Source organism: Lutra lutra, chromosome 3, assembly GCF_902655055.1.
Source record: "Lutra lutra chromosome 3, mLutLut1.2, whole genome shotgun sequence".
Taxonomy (NCBI): Eukaryota; Metazoa; Chordata; class Mammalia; order Carnivora; family Mustelidae; genus Lutra; species Lutra lutra.
In genome coordinates, this window is record NC_062280.1 from 87,504 (window position 1) to 114,724 (window position 27,221).

At 43.6% G+C, this 27,221-nt stretch overlaps 1 protein-coding gene across 2 annotated transcripts in view; it reads left to right on the forward strand.

Moving 5' to 3' along the window:
* Positions 1 to 3,439: 3,439 nt before the first annotated feature.
* FAM171B (family with sequence similarity 171 member B) overlaps positions 3,440 to 27,221 on the forward strand; it is a 66,648-nt gene continuing 42,866 nt past the window's right edge. For both annotated transcript variants that reach the window (XM_047721798.1, XM_047721799.1), the window contains exon 1: positions 3,440 to 3,781. In XM_047721798.1, coding sequence (XP_047577754.1) covers positions 3,562 to 3,781 — 220 coding nt within the window. In that variant the 5' untranslated portion in view covers positions 3,440 to 3,561. The remainder of the gene's footprint in view (positions 3,782 to 27,221) is intronic.

Consider the following 27,221-nt stretch of genomic DNA (forward strand, 5'->3'; position numbering starts at 1 on the left):
AGAAAGATTTGGAACTCAGATTGCTTGTCAAGAGTGTTTAAAAACTCTTTTCACTTAAACTGCAAGTAATAGAGATGTATTATAATTGTGGTTTATGACTTCAAACCTGAGGATGTGGTTAGATACTTATAAACAGTCCTGGTCCTGCATCAGAAGATGGGTAAATAAATTTGCTTGTTTTAAAGTAAAATAAGCAGTTTAAAACACATTGAAGATATATTAATTTTTTTTTTGTCTCTTGGCCAACTTCTTTTTATTCACTACTATCCCTGGTTGCACCAAATCATATGGCTTTTGTACATTGCACAGAAATTAGACATAAGCTATATGAGTAATGGAGCATTTAAAAATCATCTAAAAACTATCTTGATAGACAAAGCTTATTTCTTTAACAGTCCATAGTATTTTTATTTTATTTATTTGACAGAGAGAGATCACAAGTAGGCAGAGAGGCAGGCAGAGAGAGAGGAGGGGAAGCAGACTCCCCACTGAGCAGAGAGCCTGAGGCGGGGCTCGATCCCAGAATTCTGGGATCACGACCCGAGCCAAAGGCAGAGGCTTTAACCCACTGAGCCACCCAGGCACCCCCATGGTATTTTTTTAAACAGTTCATAGTATTGAAGAATTTGATGTTCACCCCCCATAAAATCAGTGTCTTTGCCGCTGGAAGATCAGTTTCTAACATATTAAAGACTTGGCCACCATGAGACAGATGACAGAAATCCTGGCCACATTCCTTTTCTTCTGATCTGCCAGTCAGGTTTTTGGAGCTGTTTCCATTTTCTTCTCTCCTCTCTCCAGGAGCAGAGGTAACTTGGAAGAAAATGCAACAAAAACAGCTTGATGAGACTAATAAAGGCTCTCTGCATTCAGCCTCCTACCCAGTAGCTCCTGCTCACACAGGCAATGCAAAGCCAAGATGGAACAATGGTGTTTAATGTGAGGGGTCTCACTCTGGCATCTATTTTCCAAAATTTGTGTAGCTCACATAGTTCCTTTTTGTCTAATAATCACTAAAAAACAATGCAAACTCATGTAAAAGTTTTCAGTGGTGCAGAAAGATGAAGTCACATATTACTACTAGCTCAGCCTTGGGCAAGACAGTAGCTAGCCTCTCTGATTCTCTGTGTTTCCCTTTGCTAAACAGGATAATGAAAGCTCTTCTATAGGATTGTTCTAAGAGTACAGTGAGATAATATATATAAAATGGCTATGATTTTTATTATTATTATTACTATTATTATTTTCTTTGTGGTTATATAGGTACTATTTTCATATCATTGAGCAAAGAATAAATTTCCCTTACTGAGAAGTTTGTTTTTTTCCAGGAAGTTGGAAACACTGGGGAGGACCATGCAGAAAAACGGTGAGTGTTGGAGTGCTTGGGTGGTTCTGTCGGTTAAGGGGCTGCCTTTGGCTCAGTGTTGTTCGCAGAGCCTCTGGGATCAAGTCCTGAAATGGGGTCCCTGCCTGGTGGGGAGCCTGCTTCTCCCTCTCCCTCTGCCACTCCCCCTGCTTGTGCTGCTGCTCTCTCTCTTTCTCTCTCTGTCACATAAATAAATAAAATCTTTAAAAAGGAAAAGAAAAGTGGTGAGTGTGGAATGGGACGATCCAATCAGCCAAATCAACTAAATCAACTACGGTAGGAAGTGATGTGATGTCACAGTCAGACCCCATTGACATTATGCTAGATGTCTGGGGCGTCTGCAGGCGCGCCAAATGCAGAGACCACAACTGAACACGCATGGCTTCTGGTCTCTTCCACAGTCCACACCACCAGTTAATCTTTATGATGCTGGAAGTAGCCACCCAAGATCCCAGATAATTATCCCTGATAATTTGGGTGTCTTTCTCCTTCTCCCTACCCCACCCAAACAGTCAACTTTCTCTGTGCTTCTAGCCCTATATACTGAATATCCTATGCCTTTCCTCTCCTTTCCAGTGTTGCAAGACTTGAGCAGCTCATCACCGCTTTGGGAAGACCTCTAAACTGACCGGCTGTCCTCTAACGGATCCTTCTGTAATCGTCTTCCATGCTGAAAGCAAAGTGATCCTGCTGGGCCCACTGGTACCGAGTAGGGTCCCTGACTGGCTTCTTCCAATACTTCACAATCACTTGCCCCATAAATTTCAGTTTCCTTCAGGGCCACCTAAGCTCTTACAGGAGTTCATGTATATGAAGGTTTAAACAGCACACAGACACGGCGAACTCTACAGAAGTATCTGCTATTATTTAAAAAGAAGATTTTTTAAATTTTATTTATTTATTGGACAGAGAGACAGCAAATGAGGGAGCACAAGCAGGGGGAGTGGGAAAGGGAGAAGCAGGCTTTCCCTGGGGCAGGGAGCTGGATGGGGGCTTGATTCTAGGACCCTGGAATCATGACCTGAGCCAAAAGCAGAGGCTTGACGACAAAACCCAGGCGCCCTGCTATTATTATTTTTTTTAATGACCTAATTTTCATTCTCATTTTCCATCTAAACCACTCTCAGCAGTCATTGCTCACAATTTTCCAAGCATACAGGGTTTACTGCACACCTCTAGGCTACACACACACACACACCCCTGCTCCGGTTTTCAGACCACCTGGTCGCACCGTCTGCGTGTGGAACTCTTCTTCCTCTTATCCAGCCTCGCCTGGTGCTTCAGAGCGCGCTCCCCACACTAGTCACCTTCTTCCACATTTTGTGCGACCTCAGCACGTGGCAGTGTGTTTCCAGGGGTAACCACCACACTGGATGCTAATTTGCTTATATATTTCTCGGCCCTAACAGGTAGGAGCTCCCAAAATGCAGGGACTGATCTCGCTTATTTGAAGCGCCCGACTACATGCCGGCCCACTGTCAGACCTAATACTCATTTAGGAAATGTGGGCGTTTTTGACCAAATGAAAAGTGCACCCTGCCATCAGACAAAATGTAATTAAGACTGAGAACGTAGAAATTCCCGCTCCAGCAGAAAGAGGCAGTTGAGTTAAAATCCGTAGAACCGCGTTGATTGTCGGCCTGTCCTGGCACAGCCTGCAGGGCTAAGAGGTCCCGACTACTGACCGGTGGGCGCTGCCGTGGGTGTTTCGGGAGAGTAACCAATGCACCACCTCCTCCGGGGCTTTGGGGTCAGGTGGTGGGAATTTTATCCACCTTTCTGCAAAATTTCCCGTGTCTCCCTCCGTAGGGCTGGAGGGTCTGCTCGCCGACCAGCTCCCAGAAAGCGTCTTCTTTCCCACTTCCCCGCGGAGGCCGCCACCCCGCGCCCCAGCACTGCGCGGACCGGGTGCCCCAGCAGGTGCCCCGCAGCCCCACGGCGGAAGGCGGCGGGAGGCGGCGGGATGCGGCGCGGCCCCGGCTGCGGGCTCGCCCCGCCCTGCGCGTCACGTGCGCCGCGATGCGAAGTCCCCCTCCTCCGCCGCCCCCGTCCCCGGCGCCGCCTCCTCGGCCTCCTCCTCCCCGCGAGGCGCGCGAGGCAGACGGCGCGAGCCGGAGCGAGGGAGCCCGCAGCCCGGGCGTCCGCCGCCGCCGGGAGCCCCGCAATATGCCGCCGCGGCCCCGCGGCTCTCGGCCATGGCGAGGCTCCGCCGGCGCATCCCCTGCGCCCTGCTGCTCGGCCTGGCCGCGCTGCTGCTGAAGGCGCGGCTGGTGCCCGCGGCCGCTCGCGCCGAGCTCGGCCGCTCCGACCTCAGCCTCATCCGGCAGCAGCAGCGGCAGCAGCAGCGGCAGCGCGAGGAGGCGGCGGAGGAGAGGCCGGAGGCGCCGGCGGTGCGCCCCACCGGGCCCGCGGCAGGTAGGTCCCGGCGCCCGGCCCTGCCCTGGCGTCGCCGCGGGGAGCTCGCGGGCCTCGTCGCCGCCCCCCGCGCTCGCTCCCCAGCGCCCGACCCTCCGCCGCCTCCGCGGACCAGCCCGGAGCCCGCCCGCGGCTCGGCTGCGCGCGCGCTTCGGGGACCCGCCCTGGGGCCGAGCCCTCGGGGCAGCGCGGGACCCGCAGTGGGCCGGGGAGGGGTCGGGAGGGGCCGGGCGAGGGGCCGCCCGAGGCCTCGTGTCCTTCCCTCCCTCCTCGCCGAGCCCTTCCCTGCGCGCGCGTCTCCTCCGGCCCCGCCGGCGTCTCGGCTCCCGGAGACCGAAGCTTCTCGCCGCGGACACCCACGCACCTTCCCCGCAGCTCGCGCCGCCGCTGCGGTTAAATTTAGATCCGGAGAAAGCTCGATTCCTCTTATTTTCCATCTCTGGGTTTTCTTGTCCCAGGAAGGGTTGAAGTCAGTTTGCAAGAATTCCGTCAGTGTGATGAGACGAAATAAAGCAAAACGGAACCGGAGCGGGGGTGGAGGGAGAAGGCAGCGGAGAGGCGGGCAGGGACGACGAGGTCCGTGGTGATGCCCGCGCCGCGGAGCCTGCGGAGGGTCCCCGCGCTTGTGGGCACACCTCGAAGGGCCGGGTCGGCGCCGCTCGGGGAGGGCGAGTGCGCGGCTGGACCGCGCCCCGGTCCCCCCGTGAGAGCTTGGCGGGCAGAGGGACAGCGGGACGGTCCCTGCTCACGGCCTCTCCCCACCCCCACCCCAGCGCCCTTCCTGCTGCAGGGGCTCCCGCTGTTTACGAAGGGAAAATGCGTCCCCTGTTTTGGCAGGTGGGCTTAGCTTCCCGCAAAACCAAAGTGAACTGTATTTTAACGTTGGTTTTTGCTTTAAAATCCTGCCTGGTGACATACAAGACGTTGAGGATGAGACGCTGGAGAGTGGAATCGGCGTCTCGTTTTGTGCGCATCGCCCGGGCAGCGCTCGGGCCTGCGGCTGCGGTTCCCCACGGGGTCATTTAATGCGCGGAGTCGCCGGCGTGTGCAGGGAAGCATGTGTTGCTGACTCCCTCTTAAACCAGCTAATAACACTCAACTCTGGGTACAAGACTTGAAAGATACGCGGTACGTGACGGGTTTCCAGGCGCTCTGTGACCAAGTGCTACCAACATGGCTCGCGAGGCTGCCGGAGACGTGCTGGTTGTGGAAATAAGGAAATTAAAGACAGGAGAGCAGTTGAGAGCCGGTCTGGTCCGAGACGGATTTCAGACATCAATGACAAAACAATTCTGGGAGTGGTGATGGGTTCTGTGCTTTGCAGTGTATTTTTATTGTGATATATCTTTTTTCAGAAATACTAGTTAAGTGGGTTTTGACTACTATAGTGTAGTTGTGATGAAGGTTATGAAAAACTGCAACATAGGAAAACTTTTCTATCTAGCTGCAAATTAAAATGCTTATTTCCTGTTATTTGTGAAAATATTTTTGAAAACGGTTGTTTGGGAAACTCGCAGTTTTTGTCTTATTTACATATTAGCTTAATCAAAATACAGGAATTACTACCAAGCAGATCAAACCAGAGCCTGCAAAGTAACCGATTATGACTCTTGGTTTCCCTCAAAAACTAACTTCCTAAAGCCAGTGGCAAAGAAGAGAGCAACTCAGTTGATTGTGGTTTTAGTTACTGAAATATCGTGTCCTTTTTTTTTTTTTTAAGATTTTATTTATTTATTTGAGAGAGAGAGACAGTGAGAGAGAGCATGAGCGAGGAGAAGCTCAGAGGGAGAAGCAGACTCCCCATGGAGCCGGGAGCCCGATGTGGGACTCGATCCCCGGACCCCGGGATCATGACCTGAGCGGAAGGCAGTCGTCCAACCAACTGAGCCACCCAGGTGTCCCAGAAATATCGTGTCCTTTAACGAATTGCAACCAATAAACAAATTAGTTAAAATACTCCTCTGAGCACATTATCACGGATTGAACTGCTCTTCCCATTTCCACCTTTGTTCCTTTAGTGTCTGTTCTGCTCTCCCAGCTGATGATCTTTTGAAAAATATTCCATAGGCTCATTGCTGCCCCAGTCCTCCGGTTGGCTGCCCCTCTCTTTCACAGTAGATGTCCAGACACCGGAAATGGCCCACTGAGGCTTAGAGCCTCCTGGGGCACCCCTCCCCCTCCTGTCTCTCACTTCTCTGACCCTGGCTCACTCCAGTACATCCACACTGGTTCCCTGTGTCTTCGTTTTTGCTGGTGGGCTCCCACGTGGGGCCTTTGGCCTTGCCATTTTCTCCGCCTGGAATTCTGAAACTTCACTTTCCTCAGGTTTGCTCAGTGTCACTGTCACCAAGAAGGCTTTCCTGACCAGCTCAGTTAAATGGTCATCTTTATGCCCTCCCTGCTTGCTACCCTCAGCCCTTCCTCTACGCCTGCCTCCTCCTGCTAGAATGTAAGCTCCGTGAGGACATGAACTTTGTTCTGTTCACTATTACGTGAAATTATTCTGTATATTTCAAAGACCTGAAGGGCATCCGCCTTATGTAGGCACGGATAAATGTGTTCAACGAGTGAATGAATGAATGAATAAACAAAAATGCTGGCATCAAGGATCTTTCTGATCCTTTCTGGGCGTTTGCTACTTCATCATCTTGTGAAATTCTGCACCGGAGTTTAGCGAGGGATGTGTTAAAGGAATGTTGGGTAGACATATTTGTAAGTAGAGGTTACATGAACTTTAGATGTTTAGTTTTAGCTAATTTCAGTGTTTGTCCTATTCCGACTCTAGAGAACTGATCGATGCCAACACGGAGTCCGCTCATCACACCTGTCCAGATTCTTCACCCAAGGGCAGTTACGATCCCCTCACGACCTAGGAGATATTAATATACCTTTAAGTAGCTGTTTTGGAGCTCGGGTTAGTTCTTGACTCTGCTTGGCACTTCTGATTCTTTGGACATGTTACATGAAAAAGTATAGGATTTGTCACAGCAAAACTTTGAAAACTAATATGGCATCTTTAGTGACTGGTACGCATCTGAGCCTTGTCAGTCCACAGTAGAGAAATTGAGCATTGACCTTGGTTCGTGTTCTCTGGATATTGTTATTCTGAAAATGTCTATCTTTGTATTTGTGAGAAATTAGAAAGTGAAGGTGAAGAGTTGAGTATGAGATTGAAATAATCAGGATGTTAAAAAAGTGAATTTTTGTCCTCTCATTAATTATAAAACACCGTCTTTGGAGCGCAGAGAGAATAAAGGCTGAGGCGGAGGTCTGTCAGGTCCATTGTTCCCTCCAGGGCAGGCACTTGGGTTTCTCCATCCACACCTATGTTTGTTAGAAATAAAGATGGGAGGGATCAGGGGAGAATTAATTTGGGGGTGGGTGGTAGCTGAGAAACCATACCCTATTCACTCTGATGGCCCGTTAGCCGGGAGGCTTGCTGGGGGTGGGGCGAGGGGAGCCTGAGAAAATCGTGAGCTCCACTTCAGATTCTCCACGTGACGTCACACAGGGCACCTCCACGCATCTTTCTAAATGTCTTCTGCACACAGAAGAAGCTTCTTGAGAGATACATATTCATGGTATAAAATTTTTGATGGTACATTTCACTGATACATATTTTAGCCTTTTGATTTTGGAAAATGTCAAATATATAGAAAGTAAACACAACAACGTTTAAGAAGCCCGTACTGGTCTCCCAGCCGTGACAGTGGCTGAATTCGGCCACAGTCGTTTCACACACCCATGGGCCCATCCCACTCTGTGGGATTTTGTTGGGGGGGTTGCGGCAGGGGAATGCACATACATCGAAATGTCCATATCTCAGGTGTACTATTTTATATTTTTGACAAATGGATAGGCTCATGTGACCATCAACCCTATGAAGATAGAGAACCTTTACATCACCGTAGAACGTTCCCTCCTGCTCCCTTCCCAGGCAATCCCTGTCCCTTATCAAGAGACGACACTGTTTTAATTATTTTTATCGTGCACTATATTTGTGCATTTTCTGGTGCCTCATAAAATAGGATCATATAGCATGCACTCTTTTGTGTCTTGCTTCTCTAGCTCCGTCTAATTTCCATAGGTTTTGTCCATATTTTTGTGTGTTCAATAGTTTCCTTTTACTGCTGAGCCATAGCCCATCGTAGGGATTACTCCAATTTTGTTTATCACTTCCTTCTGTTGATGGCGATTTGGGTCGTTTCCAGCTTTGACTATTGTAAGTGAAGCTGGTACATTCCTGGACAAATCATTGGGTGTGCACGTTCTTATATCTCTTTAGTAAATGCCTAGGGAATTGCTGGGCCAAGTGGTACGCTTAGGAAGTTAAAACATTTTTCCCCAATTCTGTATAGCTGGAACCACACTTAATAACCTATAATTTAAAAATTATGAAATTCAATAGAGTATTACTGTATGCTTTCTTTTTTTTAAATTAGTTACCGTACAGTACATCATTAGTTTTTGATGTACTGTTCCATGATTCATGGTTTACCACCCAGTGCTCCAGGAAATACGTGCCCTCCTTAACACCCATCACTGGGCTCACCCATCCCCCACCCTTCTCCCCTCTAAAACCCGCAGTTTGTTTCTCGGAGTCCCTAGGCTCAATAGTTCATACCCCGCCCCCGCTCTGATTCCCCACCCATTCTTTCCTTCCTTCTCCTAACTATACTTCCTATTAAATTCAAATAACTTGATTTAAACTTGTTGATTTAAAGAAACCTGATTGAAATCTCCCATCCATGGGACGCCTGAGTGGCTCAGTTGGTTAAGCAGCTGCCTTCGGCTCAGGTCATGATCCCAGCGTCCTGGGATCGAGTCCCACATCGGGCTCCTTGCTCAGTGGGGAGCCTGCTTCTCCCTCTGCCTCTGCTACCACTCTGCCTGCCTGTGCTCTCGCTCTCGCTCTCTCTCTCTCTCTGGCAAATAAATAAATAAAATCTTAAAAAAAAAATCTCCCATCCATGAAAGCATTTATTTATTTATTTACTTTTCCCCCCTATTTCAATGAATTTGAAAATCAATAAGAGTAGTGGGATTAGAAATGGACTGTTCTATCTGAAGTACTCATGCTTTAAAGGCCATAGTCCCAGGTGGGGTAATTATGATTTCTTTCCAGGATTTTAGTAACCAAAGGGAGCTATTTCTTGGTGTTGATTACTAGTTGAAAAATACATGCCATTGTGTTGAATTTGAGTTCAGTTTGTTTTCGTGGTGGTTTTGTAATGTTTTTAATGTGACTGAACGGAAACGACCCAATATTTTTTTTTTTTTTTTGAAACATAACTACCCCCCCCCCACAGTTGAGTTTGTAAATATTGACCTGGACTCTCTTTCAGGTTTGTCTGACTATGTTAGCTGCAGCATTGCCATTCCTTGGCTTGGCTTAGTGTAGGTGTCTTAATTTCCTTTTGTCCAGATTGCCTTAGCTAGAACATGGAAACAATATTTTCCATCTACTATTGGTAAAAAGTATACTTTGTAGTATTTACCTGGGAAATTCTAAAACGTTGAAAGCTGTGTGCTGTGATGCAGTATCATAAGCTTAATAAACAGCCTCTGTTTGCTTTGTAGGTTGTTCAGAGATGTCCCTTTAGTTCACCTTTTGTGTAAGCACAGCCCATATGCCTAGAACATAGCCAATTGTCTGCTTTTTAAGTTCTCTTATGACTGTTTGTGTCCGTAGGACCAGGCAGTATTCTTAAGTACTTGGTGATGAGGTCTGTGACTATCAAGGCCTGTTATCTTGGGCCTAAAACGAGTGATTCTGAGTAGGGTATTTCATTTCGTGTAGGGTAGAGTGTGTGAAGGAAATGGTAATCATTGTCTGTCCTTACTAACATAGCAAATCTGCTGCTGGAATCTGGAGAACCCAGACTGTAACTCACCCCAATACTGTATTAAGCTTCTCTGAAACCTTTAGTTGATAATGCCTATTAAGATATCTGTGTTAAGGTTCTATGTCTTGCACAGAAATTAAAATTTTAAATGAACTTCATTTATATGGGAGTGAGATCTTGATTTCTATTTAATGTGCATTTTTCTAAAGGAGGTTTTTATATCATAATTAGGAAATAATTCAAAAGTAAGTATTCATTAGTATTATCAGTTATTATACTTAGTTCAGTTTTGTTTCTGTTCAGTAAAGAAATGTTACTCAAAAATGGTGTAGGTTTGGGGCGCCTGGGTGGCTCAGTGGGTTAAAGCCTCTGCCTTTGGCTCAGGTCGTGTGTTGGGCTCTCTGCTCCAAGGGGAGCCTGCTTCCTCCTCTCTCTGCCTGCCTCTCTGCCTACTTGTGATCTCTGTCTGTCAAGTAAATAAATAAAATCTTTAAAAAAAATAAAAACGGTGTAGTTTTAATGCACTTGTTGGCTCTGTGGACATGGAGAACACGCACGCAGGTAAGGCAATACTGATTCGTATCTGCGGCCCTAAATGCTAGTTGGTTTTAGGTGACCAGTAAGTTGGAAGCTGGTAGAAATGTCCAATCTCAAGCCAGAGCTCATATTGTGAGGACCCTGGCTTATTTCTGAGGAAGGTACTTGAGGGATATGGTACAATTCCACACCCTCTGACTTTTTAAAAATAAAATGAATCCAGTATCCGTGGTTTTGTTCCCACGTAACTACTCCCCTGCTTTATTGTAACAAACAGGATGGATAGATGGATGATTTGTTTTTCCTAGTGGATTAGCAGTAACCAGGAGTTGTATAGAAGTTGGAAGTGTCTTGGAGTTTCTGACTTTCTGGATTTTATGGATCATTCCACCCTCGCTTATTCCCGTTTTTGGAAAGGATAGAAATTAAGTTGTCAAAATATGCTCAGTATAGTTAAGTGGATTATGGTTCTTCAAAACTTTGAACATGTTCTTTCGTGTTTGTACGAGTAGAGTTTATAAATGGCTGGGTGGCTGAGACAACGTTACCAAAAATACCAAAAGAATATCTATTTATTGTAAAAATGAAAACAGGGAGGCCATACCTTTTATGTAAGGGGGAAAAAATATCACCAAAAGTAGTAGGAATAGTAGGATTTATTTAAATATTTTACTAAGAATAAACTATGCGTGAATCAGTGATAAGAATATGTCATGAAACACAAATTATGATTAATTGAATTTGTATACCTAGAGTTAGAAAAAAATCTATCTATTTATATTTAAATGAATTGATATATTCCAAAGCTTTACATTTACAGACAGATACCTTCTTTTCATAAAACAAAGTACTTCCCAAAATATAGTTTCTAATATATTTGTGCTATTAGATTTTGGATTTTTAGCAGAAAAACTATGATTTAATACTTCCTAAATTAATCAGAGTTTAACTCTCATTCATAATCATAAGCAACAAAATTTTTTAGTAATGTATGAAACAACTAATCTCATCTTCCAGTGTTATTTATAGTGGAACAGTATCTAATATCAATTAAAATATGTAATAATTAAAAATACAAAATTTTCACTTTGCAAATTATAGTAAGCCTTCTTGAAACCCTATGCTCTTAGAACTAGAATGAGGTAGAAGTGACCTTTCCCTAAGTGCTTTGCCCTGGCAGTGTTTGAAAAGTATCTGACGTAAGCTAGAACACATCCGTATCTGAAAAGACGTTGTGGTAGCCCCTGGCAGTTACAAAGTGTGATAAAGCTGAGCATTAAGGACAATCTGATGTTTTCCCCCTCACAGTAAATATGACTAGGATGAGTGAATGTTTTTATCATCTAAACTTTCCCTGTCAACTAATTCAAGTTTGTGAATGAGAAGAATCAAAAGAGTGTGTATTGTAAAATTCCTTCTGTACCATAGTATTTCAAAGAGGGAAGGTCTTCTGAATTAATAAAGCTTGGTTAAGTGTGGGATGTGAAGATGTAGGAGGTGAAGACTTCGGAGTCTGAAGAGAAAGGAAGGAGTCAGAAGTACCGTAACTCACTGCGATGAGTATGAGAGGGGTCAGGTCAGTAAGTTCACGGGAGCGGAGAGCAGGCACAGCACGTGACTGTGTGTATGAGGGACTAAGCAGCCAAGGGAGGGGTAGAGGGGGTTCACGGAAAGCCTGAAATTAATGATGCAACCTGCAAGTGTCTAGTATTCAGAGTCTCTCTGAGATTTTCAAAGGAATCTTTGACCCCAGAAATGTTAAGAAAACCTGCCCTTGTTAATTAGTCCTTTGTGAGAGGACTCCATAAGAAGAAGGCAAAGATAACATTCAGATTCAAATAACAGTTTTGTATGTTCTAAACATGTGAAGTTTCTCTGTTACTGTGCACATGTGATGGGTAAAATTAGTAAGTGTGATAGCAGCGTAACTAATCCTCTGGAAGGCTTTAACCCTTACGAGAACTGGTGGCTTGGGATGCGTGTGCCTTGGTCAGTCCTTTCATCCTTTGGCTTCCATCCCTGCTGTAGAGTGGCTACCAATATCCGACAGATCTCTCTTGCTAAATCCCATGACTCTGGATTGCTTTCTATCCAGGTTTCGTTATATAATAACCTGGTGGGATACCTTATACCAGAAAAAACCCTCTGTTCAGAATTCGTTGGCAGTCAACCCAGAAACTCTCTGTGTCTTGGCTTTTGGCCATTCCACAGAAGAATGGGGTCACTGAGATTAAGTTAATAATCTTAATAAGGGCTCTGATGATTTTGTGAGTCATCTAATCCCTCCAGGTCTGATTATAAACCTCAATCAGTTTTAGCAGATGAGGACCTACCCGGGTTGTTATTAATTCCCCAAGAAAGCATTTATAAAAACCTAAGCCTTTCCCCACCCAGTGAAATATGTATTAATCTTTGGTCTTTAAACAGTTTTGGGGTCAAAATAGTCATTTCAGCTTACAGTGATTTAAGTCTGCCGGCAGATGAACTTGCTGCTTTCATTACCGGTGCTCTCCTGGGCTTTCAAAATTAATGTTGTTCCTAAAGTCACTGAAACCTATATATTTTCTACTCACTTTCTTGATTCATGCCTTTCCTGATTTCACTAATAACTGATTACATTGGAAAAATGAGATTCTACAATGAGTGCATAGCAGAGTAAAGAATTTTCTTTGTCTTGAGGAACAACTTCACATAGCAGAATTTTTCTTTCATTTGAAAATCCAAATGGAGAGATTTGTATTTCAACACATTTCGATGTTTCGAAGATAAGTAAATAAGTAGAAGAAGATAAGTAAATGTGTTGCCACTTGGAAAATTGCAGCTTCAGAGAACAGCACGGGACACAGACATGGAGGCAAAAAAGAAGGCGGCTTCCCTGCCAGACTCAGGTCTTACTGTGACCACTGGCCGCACACACAAGGGGCAGCTCCTGGTCCAGAACTCGGGGCAGGGACTATATGTGGGGCCCATCATGGATCCGGCAGCCTGAAGACAGGTCTAACAAAGGCAGGTGAAAACAGGCTGACCCATTCTACTCCCCTTTCCTCCCTGTCGGTATGTCTTATCAATAATACAGTATCAAGTCTGTAGCTTTGCGTAATTGGCTATGCAATAATTATGTTACTTTTAAAAAGTGATGGCTAAGTATTAATGTTAGAGCCATAACGTGCTTGATACTGTAATATGTAGGTAATTAAAATATCTTTATATTCTAAAACCTAAAAATAGAAAAGATAGTATATTTTGTTTTCATTTGATTTCACATTCCTCACTCTCTTACCACTCTTCCCTTTCATGAGGGTCTCATCTGCCTACGTTGCTTAAATGCCATCTGTGTGCTGGGACCCCCCAGAGCTCACTCCTGAATATGTCCACCAATTATTTCACATCTTTGTGCGGCTGTATTACAGCCATTTTCCTGTAAGCATGTCTAAATCAGCCCATGATTTTTTTCATACTCCTTCCAGAATAGAAAAATCTCCTCCTTTATTGCTTTTCTTTCCTTTAACTATAATGCCCAGAATTTATGTATCTTATAACTGGAAGTTTTTAGCTTTGACCACCTTCTCCAAAGTTCCTTCCTTCCTGTTATTAAAGACAAACGAAAAAGGTTGAGGGTACTGTCCTGCCATTTCCTCCACCTTTTCATCCAGTTAATCCCCAAATCCCAAGTTTGTCTCCCAAGTGTCCTCCTCTGCTAGGTTTTCTCCATCTTCCCTGCTGCTGCCGCGGCTCGGGTTATGCTCATGCTCTACAGGTCAGCATACTAACGGCCTCCGTGTGTCCATTCCAAAATCCATATTCCCCAGAGCAGCCTTGGGGATCATCTGCTCCCCACCCCATAGTGGTTGTTGTATTTTTAAATACAAATCTGTTCGAGCTTCCCATGACATTGCGAACCAAATCAAAGGTCTTAACGTGACCGACAAGGCTTTGCAGGATTTACTATTCCAGTCTCCGCTCCGGCTCTCTGAGTCTTGAGCATCACCAGTTTTGCGCCTCAGGGACTGTGATACGCACATGGACTCACCTGGCTGTTGTGTTCAAACTTCAGATGTTATCTTAAATGCTCCTTCTCTTAAACGGGTTTTCTTGGACTTTCCAGACTGAGCTAGGTTCCTCTGTTATATGGTCTCCTAAGTACCTCCTACTTGCTCGAGGCGTGTAGTTGATTTGTAGCGAGGCGCCCACTCTGTGTTTCTGGATTGTCTTCTCTAGATTAGAAGTCAGATGAGGCCAGGTGCAGTAATTGTTTTGGTACGGTTGTGTTCCTGTATAAATATGTACTGAATAAGTGAATGACTCCGTATAGAGAAATGCTTAACTGGATACCTTCTCTCATTTGCTTGCTCGAGTTGGATTCTCTAGAGAGTGTATTTAGGAGAAGGATATGATAGAGGGAAAAGGCTGTAGCACTTTCAGAATGAAGTGGCCAAAGTGTATGTATTTGGGATCAAGAGAATGCATGGTTTCATTTTTTTTAATATTTTGTTTATTTGTCTATTTGACAGAGACAGACAGGGAGAGAGCAAACATAAATGGGGGGGAGTAGGAGAGGGAGAAGCAGGCTTCCTGATGAGCAGGGAGCCCCGACAGGGGCCCGATCCTGGGACCTTGGAATCTTGACCTGAGCTAAAGGCAGATGCTTAATGAGTGAGCAATCCTGGTGCCCCAAGAATGCCTGGTTTCAAAAGTATATCTGGGAAGAGGAATGTATTTACTCAAATTCAATACAACATATGTTGGTTTATATATGGGGCCAGAGATGATATACAGGATTTCTACAGTGACTGATTTCATCCATCTTCTTCTTTCTTTTTTGAAACGAAACTCACCGGGTATCTGCTGTTTGCCAGGCACTTCATCATCACCAGTTGCAGGGGACACACAGTGAGGCTGTAGAGAAAGATACCGTAAATGATAGTAGAGTGTGGTGAGTGCTGTGTTGCTGTGTAGAGGATCCTGCGGAGACACAGGTTGAGGAAGATCATTTGGCCTGTGTCCTGGAAGAAAGCGCACTTACAGTGAGCTGCAGATGTAAAAAAGCAAGAGAAGGACATTATTTTCTTATTTTTGATTTGGGTTTTTTTCTGTGATAACAATATAATAATCTGATTCCCTTTCATCTTTGCTGTTCTCTGGAATTTGATTTCCTACTTCTGTGGCTCATCATTTTGAGATTAAAAAAATTAATACTAATGTCGCGTCTTTCACAGCGCCCACAAACTTCTTGAAGACAGACTGATGATATGCATGCCTCTCTTAAAGACAGGAATTGAATCCAGAATTCAAGCATAAGCCCGTTTCTGTCAGTGAGGCTCTGCTGTGTGACCCCGCAGTCAGTCCCTTCTGCCTTTGCGTTGATACTCTACCGTGAAGATAGCTGGGCTGTCTACCACCTTGACCACATGGTGCTGTTCTCTTGATATGTCAGTCCTCAACATGAACACAACAGACCACTTGTGTCTCCATGTCTCCTAGGACCTCCTTCCCTCCCATCTGTGCCAGCCCGGGGCCATTTCTCAAATCTGTCGTGAAAACGACGTGGCTCCTCTCTTTCCCCTTCAATGACCCTAAATTCCATTTCTACACCTCACCAAAAGAAGTGAGCCATTAAACTCTATGCTGTTAATGATTGTGGCTGGCCATCCAAACTGAGACTTTTTAAAAAAAAATGTAATTGTGCAAAGCAGTTGCTTGGTTTTTTGCTAAATCTGAAAGTTTATGACCCCTAATAGGTAGGAATTTTATATATCCATGAAGTTCTTCTCTGTTAAAGTTAAGCCAGAGATGAGCTCCTCGCAAGAGGCCATTTAGCTGAAAATTGCTAAAGCAAGAGAAGGGGCATCACATCTACTCAAGCTAGCGACATGGATGTGTGTTTGTGGGAGTAAGTGAGGTTCGCTCTTGCCACCTGAAGCATTTTATCGAGCAGTTTCTGAAATTTTTTTTTAAACTCCTGAAATGTTGTAAATCCTCCAGGCTAGAGGGATCGAGACCCTGAAACAGGTGGCTCGCGGGGAGAGCATATGGGCTCCAGCCCCAGTGTGTTTGCCTCTCAGGCTGCTTGTGTGGTTGCTGTCTCTCGGGGCTCCCTCTGCCCATCGTACCACGTGCCCCACCACTTGAAATGTGAGCCGTATTTACATGGGAAAGCCAATATATAAATCTGTTTCACGGAAGACTTTGTCTTAACCCAGCAGATCTGCCCCCCGCCGCCCCATTGTGTCTATTTCAGTCCTTTCTCTAATCCTCTGCCCTGCGGGAGAACCGGGCATCACCGTGGATTCAGCCTCCTCCCTCTCGTATGCTCACCTGTCGCTCGATGCGTTAAGTACCCATCACAGTGTCATAGCGTCCACTCCTCCTGGTTTGCTCTCGCACCCCTTGCTCTGTCAGGGCCCCTGCCCTGGACTTTGGGTCTGTTACCATAACCGAGTCGGTCTCGCTGTTTGTTTCCTCCGAGTCGGACCGGATGGGCTGCGTGTGTCTACTTGCCGCGTCGCCTCCTTTTCTTAACTTTCATTCTGTCGTCCTTAGATCGTCATTAAGATTTGATTCCTCTGTCAGACCTCTACGTCCGGCCAACGTTTTATAGTAAATATTTTGAAATATACTGAAAAATTGAAGTGTGTAGTGAATATTCACATATCCTTCACCGGGATGCAACAGTTGTCAAAGTTCTGTCATATTTGCTGTCTCTTACGATTTGCTTTATCGCGCACACGTGGGTGCATTTGGTACCGTGGAGCCAACTGGAACGCAGTCGCAGGCATCTGGACGTTCCCTCCCTGAAAGCCCTCTTAACATCGAGGTAACTTGATGAACAAGTAATCATTCTTTTGAAATGGTGAAATAATTAACAACTTTTTAGTGAACTGTATAAAAATTAATGAGGAAGAGATAGAGCTTCAAGTAACAAACGATAGAGTGTGTGGGGCGAATTCTTAAGAAGGGTTCACTTTGATTTGTTACATTTTTGCAAATAACATCGTACTCATATCGCATGTACACCGCAGTGTGGTGGGACAGTGCTTTGTATAAAGGTAACGTTTTAGTCAGTTATGGGACTCTCCAAAACGGGGCTTCTGCTAGGCTTCCAATTTATTTTGTCCCTTGGTCATTTCTTACCACTCAAGCTCGGTTGCTTACATGTAACTTCTGTGTGGTCATACATAGAATTGCGTGGTAGCTCTCTTCCCCTTTCTTCCTGCTGCCCTCATGCGTCCACGTTTGATGGTGGGAACGGTAAGATGTGACACCGAAGACTTCTCATCTGTGTGGACAGAGCCTGTAGCCTGTGAGCAGTAACAGACGGAGTTCCTGGTTTCAGTCGTTCCCAAGGTCCAGCCAGATCACTGTTATCCTTTCCTTGTATGAGTTGATAAGTTCCCATTTTTGCCTCAGCAAATTCTGATTGGATTTCTGTTAACTAAAAAGCCATAGCAAGCTCAAAATGTTATCTCCTGCGCTAAGTCCTAAGTTCCAGCCAATTTTAAATTTGTTGACATTTTCTCTCTCCAGGGGCCCTGCCCTACCTGTCTTATCTGTAACTCCCCCAAATCCCAGCTCCGCTCTACTTTGTCCATCAAGCTTTTCCAGTCCAGGGTTATTTCCTCTGACTAGATCACTCACAGTCTCTGGCGATTCCGTACTTGATGGCAGGATGTGGTAGGTCAGTCTGTGTTTCTGCTGTGCTTGTCTTTCTCTTGAGCGGCTGAATGTGCTCGGAGTACAGACCGGTTCATTCACCCGTTTCACACCCCAGAACGCCCTGCACGCAGTACATGCTCGGGGAAAGCATGTTGATTCGTCCCATGCTATGACTCTGTCTTTCGTTATTTATGTCTCTGCTCCTCGTGCCTGTCACAGTGCTGTGTACAAGCTGGAACTCTACAATTCATGGTAATGAAAAAAATGTGTTTGTCCTTAGACTTAGGAGTATGGGGCAAATGCTGAGGGTATTAAAATGATTTTGAAGATGATGAAAAATACTACATTATGCATTAAGATTGAGAACCATCAGTCAGTCATGATAGTAATACACCAAAATATAGAGGCACTTAAATGGCTCAGTGGTCAGGCCTCTGCCTTTGGCTTGGGTCACGATGCCAGGGTTCTGGGATTGAGCACCACATTGGGCTCCTTCCTCAGCAGGGAGCCTGCTTCCCCCTCTGCTGGTCCCTCTGCCTGTGTGTGTGCGCAGGTGTGCGGGTGTCTCTCTCTTTCTCTCTTTCGTCAAAGAAATCCTAAAAAAAAATCTTAAAAAAAAAAAGATAAACCAAAGTGTAATGGTTAAGTCTGGAGCACTGTTTAGAGTCCTTTCCTTTCCCTGCCCTATATTTTTGTTTCCTTCCATTTTTTCTTTTATTTTTTGTCCCTCATTAACACTTAGTTTTGTCACTTTTTGGTCCATGATGATAACTTCATGCTTCTCACACCTGCTCCCCTCCTTTTCCCACCTTCATTTTCCCTCACTTTGCGGTGCTAATTTAGCTGTAGGATTGCAGAAAGAACCTTTTTATCTCCTCAAAATACTGCCCTAGGGCCTCTGAATTATAAAAGACAAGCTTCTAAGTCTACATTGCAAACAAGTACATTTAATTAATGTTTCAGTGATTGTCAGAAGTCCTCTTTGTCACAGAAAGTATGCTACATCAGAGAAGTCATTAAACCTTTTTATGGGCACTTTAAAAACCCGGGTGACTAGCTGAGTACTAGGTCATGATTGTAATGTTGGAGAGGAACGGCCTGGGTGAATTTGAGACCTAAAGGAAGGCTGGCGTGGCCGCCTTGAAGAGCGTGAGACGAGGCAGGGTTTAGGTGTGGCTGGTTAGGGCAAAAGGTCAGCTTCTGTGCCCTCACACGTTTCCGTGGTTGGTGGCTTTTCCAGGAGAAGCGTCCCTCTAGGGCTGTGTGGTTTGGTGGTTAGAACATGGGCTTAGGCGTTCGGGCCTCGGGAGTTCAGAAATCTGCTCTGCCTCCTGAGGTGTGCTCTTGGGAATAAGTGTGCGTAACTGTTGTTAGATGTTAAAGTTGATACGTGTGAGACGCCTTGACTTAACAGAACTTACCAATTACCGTTATTGATAGATTATTTCTAATAAATTAAATACTTAAATTAAATAAATAAATATTTCTAATAAATTAATTTATTTCTAATAAATTAAATATTTATTATTTCTAATAAATTAAATATTCTAATAAATTAAAAACAGAGTATGAATACTCTGTTTTGATTTATATTCTTGGTAGTATGTTCGTAAGAGTTGAGTAGGTACACAGAAAAGGTAAAAATGCCAGTTTTACAACTTTCTAGCAAATGAAGCTGGATTTGTTTTCATTGTTTCTTCATAAATTAGACTCTAAAAGTACATGTGTTTCTGTAATAAGAAATATTGAAGTGTATCGTGGAATAAAATTACTGTTTTTCTTTTAAAATCTAGAAGCTGCATTGTCTTTGCAATGTTACCTCAAGCAAGTGACACATTCAAAAGCCAAAAATCAGAGTGAGGTTTTCACTATTCTTTTGATTCCTTTTGTTTCGCTGAGAAGACAAATTGGCTTTTAAGAAAGACTGAATTCAAACAGTGGTTTTTATTATTCTCTTTTCTGTCCAGAAAACCTGAACATGAGCTAGAATATTCTCAGCCGGCAAATGAGCCAGCGAATACCGGCTCTGGTCTTTCGGAAAACGTTGTGTTCTAAGAGCCGTGTTTTCCTTTATGGAAAAACAAGAAGGTTTTGCGGTTCTCCTTTCCTTTGCTCGCCTTGGCATTGTGCTGGGAGGTATCATCTGTCCCTTAAAATGGTGTATCTTGGAACGCCCTCCTCAGAAAGAATTCTGCCAGCAGAGCAGAGATCTTACCTGTTTTGAATACATACTCAGAGGAGTAGTAAATCCTGTTTCACTCCACCTAGAGAAGGTCATTCATACCCTAATGGAGACAGCTGATTGATTCACATATTGATTGGATCTAGAAGATTGCCTTCTGTGAAATCCCAAGCTGACTGAATTTTCAAATTGGTATGCAGTTGCTTCTAACCAGTTCAGAATTTTCTTATGTTGAAGATATTCACAAAACAAATTTAAGCACTTTTCATTAAAAGATGAGAGGAAAGAATGGAACAGAATTATAAACTACACGTTAAGAGAAAGGTGTTCAGAAATTATTTGCCATTCTTATTTCTCTAAGTAGGAAGCAGGAGAAAGTCATGAATTATAAAGGCCAATTAGAATTCATCAGGAATTTATTAAAAATTCCTAGTCAGGTTGGAGATTGTGTCCAAATTCAAATAATAAACCAGATGAAGTTTGGAAAGTCGGCAGGACAAAAATAAATCAGAGCAGGTGGTTTGGGAATTATTTTTTGTCCTCTTTGAATTGACTGAAAACAAAGGACTGAGCCATGTCAAACTGATCTTTTTCCTCCTTACTCCCCAGCCCAGCAGATGGCAGGAGCCCAGTAGGAGCCCGGACTTGCACTGGGTGGACAGTAGCAGCTTCCTGAAGGGTTGGGTCCATGGATAAAGGTTTGCTTCCTGGTTGGTTTGGCGAAATCGACTGGCAGGTGACAAAGACTAACAAGACAGACAAACTGATGGCTGGCTAAATGCAAGATTTGACCTCTATCATTCATGTTTTAAAATCCCTTTTTTTTTTTTTTTAAAGATTTTACTTATTTATTCATGAGAGAGAGAAAGAGATGCAGAGGCAGAAGGAGAAGCAGGGAGCCCGACGTGGGGCTCGATGTCAGGACCCAGAGATCACCCCGGGGATCACCACCCCAATGGAAGGCAGACACTTAACCCACTGAGCCACGCAAGCGTTCTACCACTCCATGTTTAACCTAAATAAAGCAGCTTATGCTATTCCCTCAGGCTTCATCATAAGAGAAAGAACTATAAAAGTTTAGGAATGGTAATATCTTAGTCTATAAAGTCCAATAATTAAAAATTAAATATGATACACTGAGATTCTAAGATGGAAAGTTATTCGAACAGTCGAATAGGGACGAGCGCGTAGAATCCTCCGACTGAGTATGGCAAGGGCTGGTCATCATTTACTCGGACTTTTTGCAAAGACTTGAAAGAGCAGGTTTTCTACTCTCAATATACCCATCATTTATAACTGGAGAGGACATAGACATATAAATATAATTCAAGGCAGGATGTTATAATATGCCCATTAGAGTTTTATAGTGCTGTGGGAACAGGAGGTAAGGTGAGACAGACTTTCATTATGAAAGGTTGATTTTCTGATTTATAGCTTAGTTACCTGCGTTTTGATCACTGCAGTTTTAGAACTTACATAACAGGGGTGGTTGGAAAGGAATCAAGTTTTTTAATTTTTTATTTATTTTTTTTATTTTTTATTTGCCTGTTGTGTCTAAAAGGAAGGTTAGCTGGTAGAACTTAGGGTAGGAAATAGAAACTAAGTTTTTTGTTTGTACTTTTATAATTACTCTTGTCTTCACTATAGGAAAAAATTCCCCTACTTCTGTTTTTATTTAAGACATTTTTCATCTTAGTTATGAAATATTTGAAACATAGACATATAGTCTATATATATATATACATATATATATATATATATATATATATATATATATATAATGGATTTCCAGGTAATCATCACCAAAATTAATCAAATATTAGCTTTTTCCTGTATTTGCTTCAGATTTCTCTGTCCCTCTTTAAGGAATAACAACTAAAGATAATCAAACTCCACTTTCATCCTTTTACCCACATCATGCAGAATTATTACATTATTATATATCTTGTAATAATTATTCTGAAGTGGGTGTCAATCTTTTTGTTTGAAAAACCGTAATAGATGCATGTACATATTAGACATATCCTCTGGCAGTTTGCTTTTTTCATTCAACAGCAGGTTTGGGGGACTTGATACATTCACAGTTCATTAACTGGGTTTAACTGCTGCATAGTATTCCGTAATATACTGAGGCACACTGATGTACAGTTAGGTTTTATCTAGCAATTTGCTATTCGGCAGTGTACATGTGGTCAAACTAGCAGTTGTCTCCTTCTAGATGAGTCTAAGAATTCGTAGAGTGTTCAGACAGAGCAGTGGGATCACCACATGGTATGGTAGGGCTGCAGGATTTAGATTTGAACGGCATGGCAATAGGGAGCTGCTGCAGGTTCTGAGCGAGGGAATGACAAGAGGATAATAACACTTAGGAAATAATAAAACAGCAGGCACTTCACTTTTGATACTATATGGAAACACTAGAAGCAGGGAGACCCCAAAGGATCTGTGGGAACACTTCTGTTGGGGCCAGACTATATTAGGATCAGTCCTCCCCTGAGATTTAAGAACCCAGGTGAGAGGTGGTGGGCTCCTTGGCTAAGATAGTGTAGCTGATTTTTTATTGATTAAAATATTAATTGTGTACATTCGTGACCACTGATGTCAAGCTTGGCCCCATGATTTGCAGTGACCCCAATTTAGTGAATATCATATATTTTTTCCTACTGAAGTCAGAAGAAGCCATGTGGCCTTTGGCCAATGAAATCTGAGTGGAAGGATACATGCTACTTCCAAGCAGAAGCTTTAAGAGCCACTGGGAGGTTCCGTTATCTTCGTGCCCTTCCTCCATGAATTCCTCAGAAGAGCTGCTTTTTTAATGTATCTAGGTCTGTCCATGTAACTCTCAAAAGTAGCTGTACAATTTGCATTTTCCTGGTTACAGATAGGTGCTCAACACCTAAAAAATTTTTTTCTTCTTTTCTTCTTTGTGAGCTTTTTGGTATGCGTTGTCTGTTTTCTCTCTTCTTCTTTTTTTTCTTATTGATTTGGTAGTTTTTGTATTTTTTGAATAACAATCTTTGTAGTTTATATTTTTTGCAGATCCCTTTTTCCAGTGTCTAGCTTGTCTTTTAACAGTGTTTTTTAGGGCACCTGGGTGGCTCAGTGGGTTAAGCCTCTGCCTTCAGCTCAGGTCATGATCTCAGGGTCCTGGGATCGAGTCCCGCATCGGGCTCTCTGCTCAGCGGGGAGCCTGCTTCCCTCTCTCTCTCTGCCTGCCTCTCTGCCTGCTTGTGATCTCTGTCTGTCAAATAAATAAATAAAACCTTAAAAACAAACAAAAAAAAGGACAGTGTTTTTTAGAGTCTTTTGTGGAAAGTTTTAGATATTTTGATGTAGCAAAATTTCTTAATCATCACATTTACATGTCCAGCTTAAAAGTTCTTTTCCTAATCTGATGTAATTTGAAAAACCCTCTGTATTTAGTTCTAAAAGTTTTTCTATTCATATTTAAGTGTTTAACCCATCTGGAATTTATTTTTGTGTAAGGAGTGGGGTACAGACATAGGTGAAATAATTTAAGTCTTTCAAAAATCCTTCAAAACCCGTACGCGCTACATTCTTCATCCTCCGTGAGCTTCAAGAAATATGAAAGCACTTCGAAGGTGCCTATATGTTGACGCAAGGTGTTCAGTTATTGCACGTGATGCATCATCTTTATCTAAGTATGTGTTCTTTTCTCCTGAATGACTTTATTTATGAAGTAGGATTGCCTTCAGAGCTTTTCAAATGAAAACGACCCTTGCATAGTACTGATGTGAAGGACGCAGCAGTAGCAGGCTCAGAAGAATGTTAGTGACATTATTTTTTTTTTAACGCGGGCAGTACCGTGCTCATGTCTGCTAACGCCGAAACGGCATGCTGTGTATCGATGGTGAAGCTACCGGTTTGGTATCTGAAGCAAAAAACCAAGTCTGGAGTCTAGCGCTTACTGATAGGGAGAGCCAAGCGGGCCGGGCACAGCGTTTCTCAGCAGAGCTAGAGACGGAGTTCATGTGGAGTTCTTCGGGGCTAGTATTGAGCTCAGAGATTGGGGAACTTTCAGAGGTGGTGGCGGGATGACATTAGCCGTGGAAGCTGGCTTCTCTGAGGTTTTTGCTGTTTGGCGGTGGGTCCACTCCTGGTTGCCTGATGTGCGAGGTGGTCGCGGATTGGCTCCCTTACGGAGGTGAGGTCGAAGAGACAAGCTGTCCGTGATCTGTTGGTTAAGGAGGTTCAAGCCAGTTCCGTGGTTCTAAGGCTACAGAATGATACATTAAGCACGGGTTTATTTAATGTTTGCTGTGGTGCTTACCTATCACCATGGTCACAGGGCAGTGTGTCTTAGGAGTGGGACGCCTCTTTCACTCTTGCGTGTGTAGTTCGTGTTTAGAACGGACTGCTTCAGAAGTGAGGTGATGTGGTTTCTCTTCGGAGAAGCTTGAATTCAGATTTGGGAGTGGAAAACAGTATATCTGGTTTGGTAATAAATTTGCCTGTGCACAGCTTTGGCATTGCTTGAGACAGGGAAAAGAATCCCGTACAAGTTCATCTACTGTTCCAGAATCTTGCACAATGGCTGGTATCACATCTTGGATGCCTCAGTTTTCTGCTCTAGAAAGAATAATATCTTTAATTGAGCACCACACTGTCTTCACTACTTCCTCGCAATGGGATGTTGAGTAGTTTCCTTTTTGAATCCTGTTTTCCCATTTCTAAAATGGGAAGAAATACTTAAAATGGGTTTGTGAGACTTGAGATGAGTTAGTAGATATAAGAAACTTAGAACAGGACGCCTGGGTGGCTCAGTGGGTTAAGCCGCTGCCTTCGGCTCAGGTCATGATCTCAGGGTCCTGGGATTGAGTCCCGCATCGGGCTCTCTGCTCAGCAAGAAGCCTGCTTCCCTCTCTCTCTCTCTCTGCCTGCCTCTCCGTCTACTTGTGATCTCTCTCTGTCAAATAAATAAATAAATCTTTAAAAAAAAAAAAGAAACTTAGAACAATGTAAGTCTGTGGCATCCAGTGTTAACCTCTCTTGCTTAGTGAACGTTTGGTGAACACATAAAATTTCTTATTTGAAATAGACTTACTTTTCTATCCGGTTCATTCCAGATCAGTTAAATGGAGGTTAAAATACATGATTAATATCTTTGCCTAACAGAAGTAATAAAAACGAAGTCTTTTTCCTAATTGGCAACTCACAAACATGGATCATTTATCAAAATTCGCTCCAAGACTTTTTAGTAAATATTAATTATTCTGTTCCATTACGTTTCTATAATTTGTCTTTCATGTAAAATTTATCTTATTGAGATTGTTTCATTTCATAGGAATAGACAGCCTTCTTATAAACTTCTTTAAGAGAAAAATTTCCAGAAAGGCCAAATTATACATGGTTAAATGTGTATAAAATATGTGCTAACTTTATGGGGGAGTTTTGGTGAAGTCAGCATTTCTTCAACAAATACCCAGAAGAGACTTACTTTCAGAAGCTAAAAAAACACAAGTGTGGAAAAATAAGTCTGAGCACTAGTATAATATTCATTGCCGAGTGCTATTAAGCACTGTGTGTTATTTCATTTAATTCCCCAACAAACCCAGTGAGGCACGTCTCTTAGGTGCTGTTCTTGTTCTCATTTCGTGGATGATATTGAGGCACAGAGTGGCAGGGTGGCTTGTCACAATTGCATAAAGAGATGGAGCTGGGACTGAAACTCCAGCTGTTTGGCTTTTAAAACAGACTGTACTGTCTCTGGGGGGGGATGACCCATGTGTACCCATAAAAATAAAACACAATTTTGAAATTAGCAATATAGTTACAGCAGTCTTTTTTTTTTTTTTAAGACTTCTTTAGAGAGCAGCGTGCATGGTGGAGGGAGGGGCAGTGGGAAAGGGAGAGAAACTCAAGCAGACTCCCCGGAGCCCAACTCAGGGCTTGACCTCAAATCTCAAGATCATGACCTTGAGCTGAAAACAAGAGCCAGACGTTCAACTGCCTGAGCCTCCCAAGTGCCCCTACAACAATCATTTTTATGTGGAGCTGGGAACATGCTGATGTCCTCAGCAACGTTTAGAAACTTAGATTATGGGAATCTTTGAGCTCACTGAAATTTCATGCATATTTACATATTTATGTGTACATGCATTTGTGTATCTGTAGTTGGGGGTTGTGGAGGTGAAGAGAAGTCGTAGATCTATCAGACAGTCAAAAGGGTTAAGAAATCGCGGGCTCTGGTGTAAAGAGGGGAAATCTTTCAGTGGAGTTTTCTGCTAATGACCGGGATGGGCAGATTTGAAAGTTTATTTAATTTATGTTTCTTTCCAGGACAGCAGATGAGTCTAGTATTAATGTGTGCTTTTGTTCAAATGCCATTCTTTCTTCTCTGTCTCCTTTTCCCTTCCATTCGGTGCTCTCTCCTCTGTAGTTCCTGCCCTCTGCCAGCTTAGGACCTGGCATTTTGGCTCAGTCCACCTAGAATTTTCTCCTGTCTGCAGAGGTTCTGTTGTTAAGGTGAGAGGAGCTCTCTGGTATCCGCTTAACTTTCGCCTCTGTCAGGAGCCATCCTGAACACTCCAGGTGCGGCTTGGTGTCCCTGCTCTGTGTTCCCATAGCATTTGATGTATTGGAGCACTTGGGGCTCTCAGCTGAAACGGCCCTCAGCCCATCTGCAGCCTCCCACCAGAGGAGGCTAGACTCCCCGGCGTCCGGCCAAGATCTTGTTCTGTTTGCCTAAACATCAGTGCTTATCACCTTGATCGACAAGTGTCAGATACTCAGTCACTGTTAAATAAAAGAATATGATTTCGTTAAGTCAAGCAGAGAGAGTCAATTATCATATGGTTTCACTTATTTGTGGAGCATAACAAATAGCATGGAGGACAAGGGGAGATGGAGAGGAGAAGGGAGTTGAGGGAAATTGGAAGGGGAGGTGAACCATGAGAGACTATGGACTTTGAAAAATGATCTGAGAATTTTGAAGGGGTGGGGGGTGGGAGGTTGGGGGCACCAGGTGGTGGGTATTGGAGAGGACACGGATTGCATGGAGCACTGGGTGTGGTGCAAAAATAATGAATACTGTTATGCTGAAAAAATAAAAAAAAACTAAAAAAAAAAAAAAAGAATATGATTTCGTTCTCTTCGTCATTGAGGCTCAAAAATTTCCCATCATTTTAAGTTGGTCTCAATTTCAAAATTGTATCAGTTGCCACCTGATGCTTTTGCTTCTGACCCTTCTTTATACTTCTGC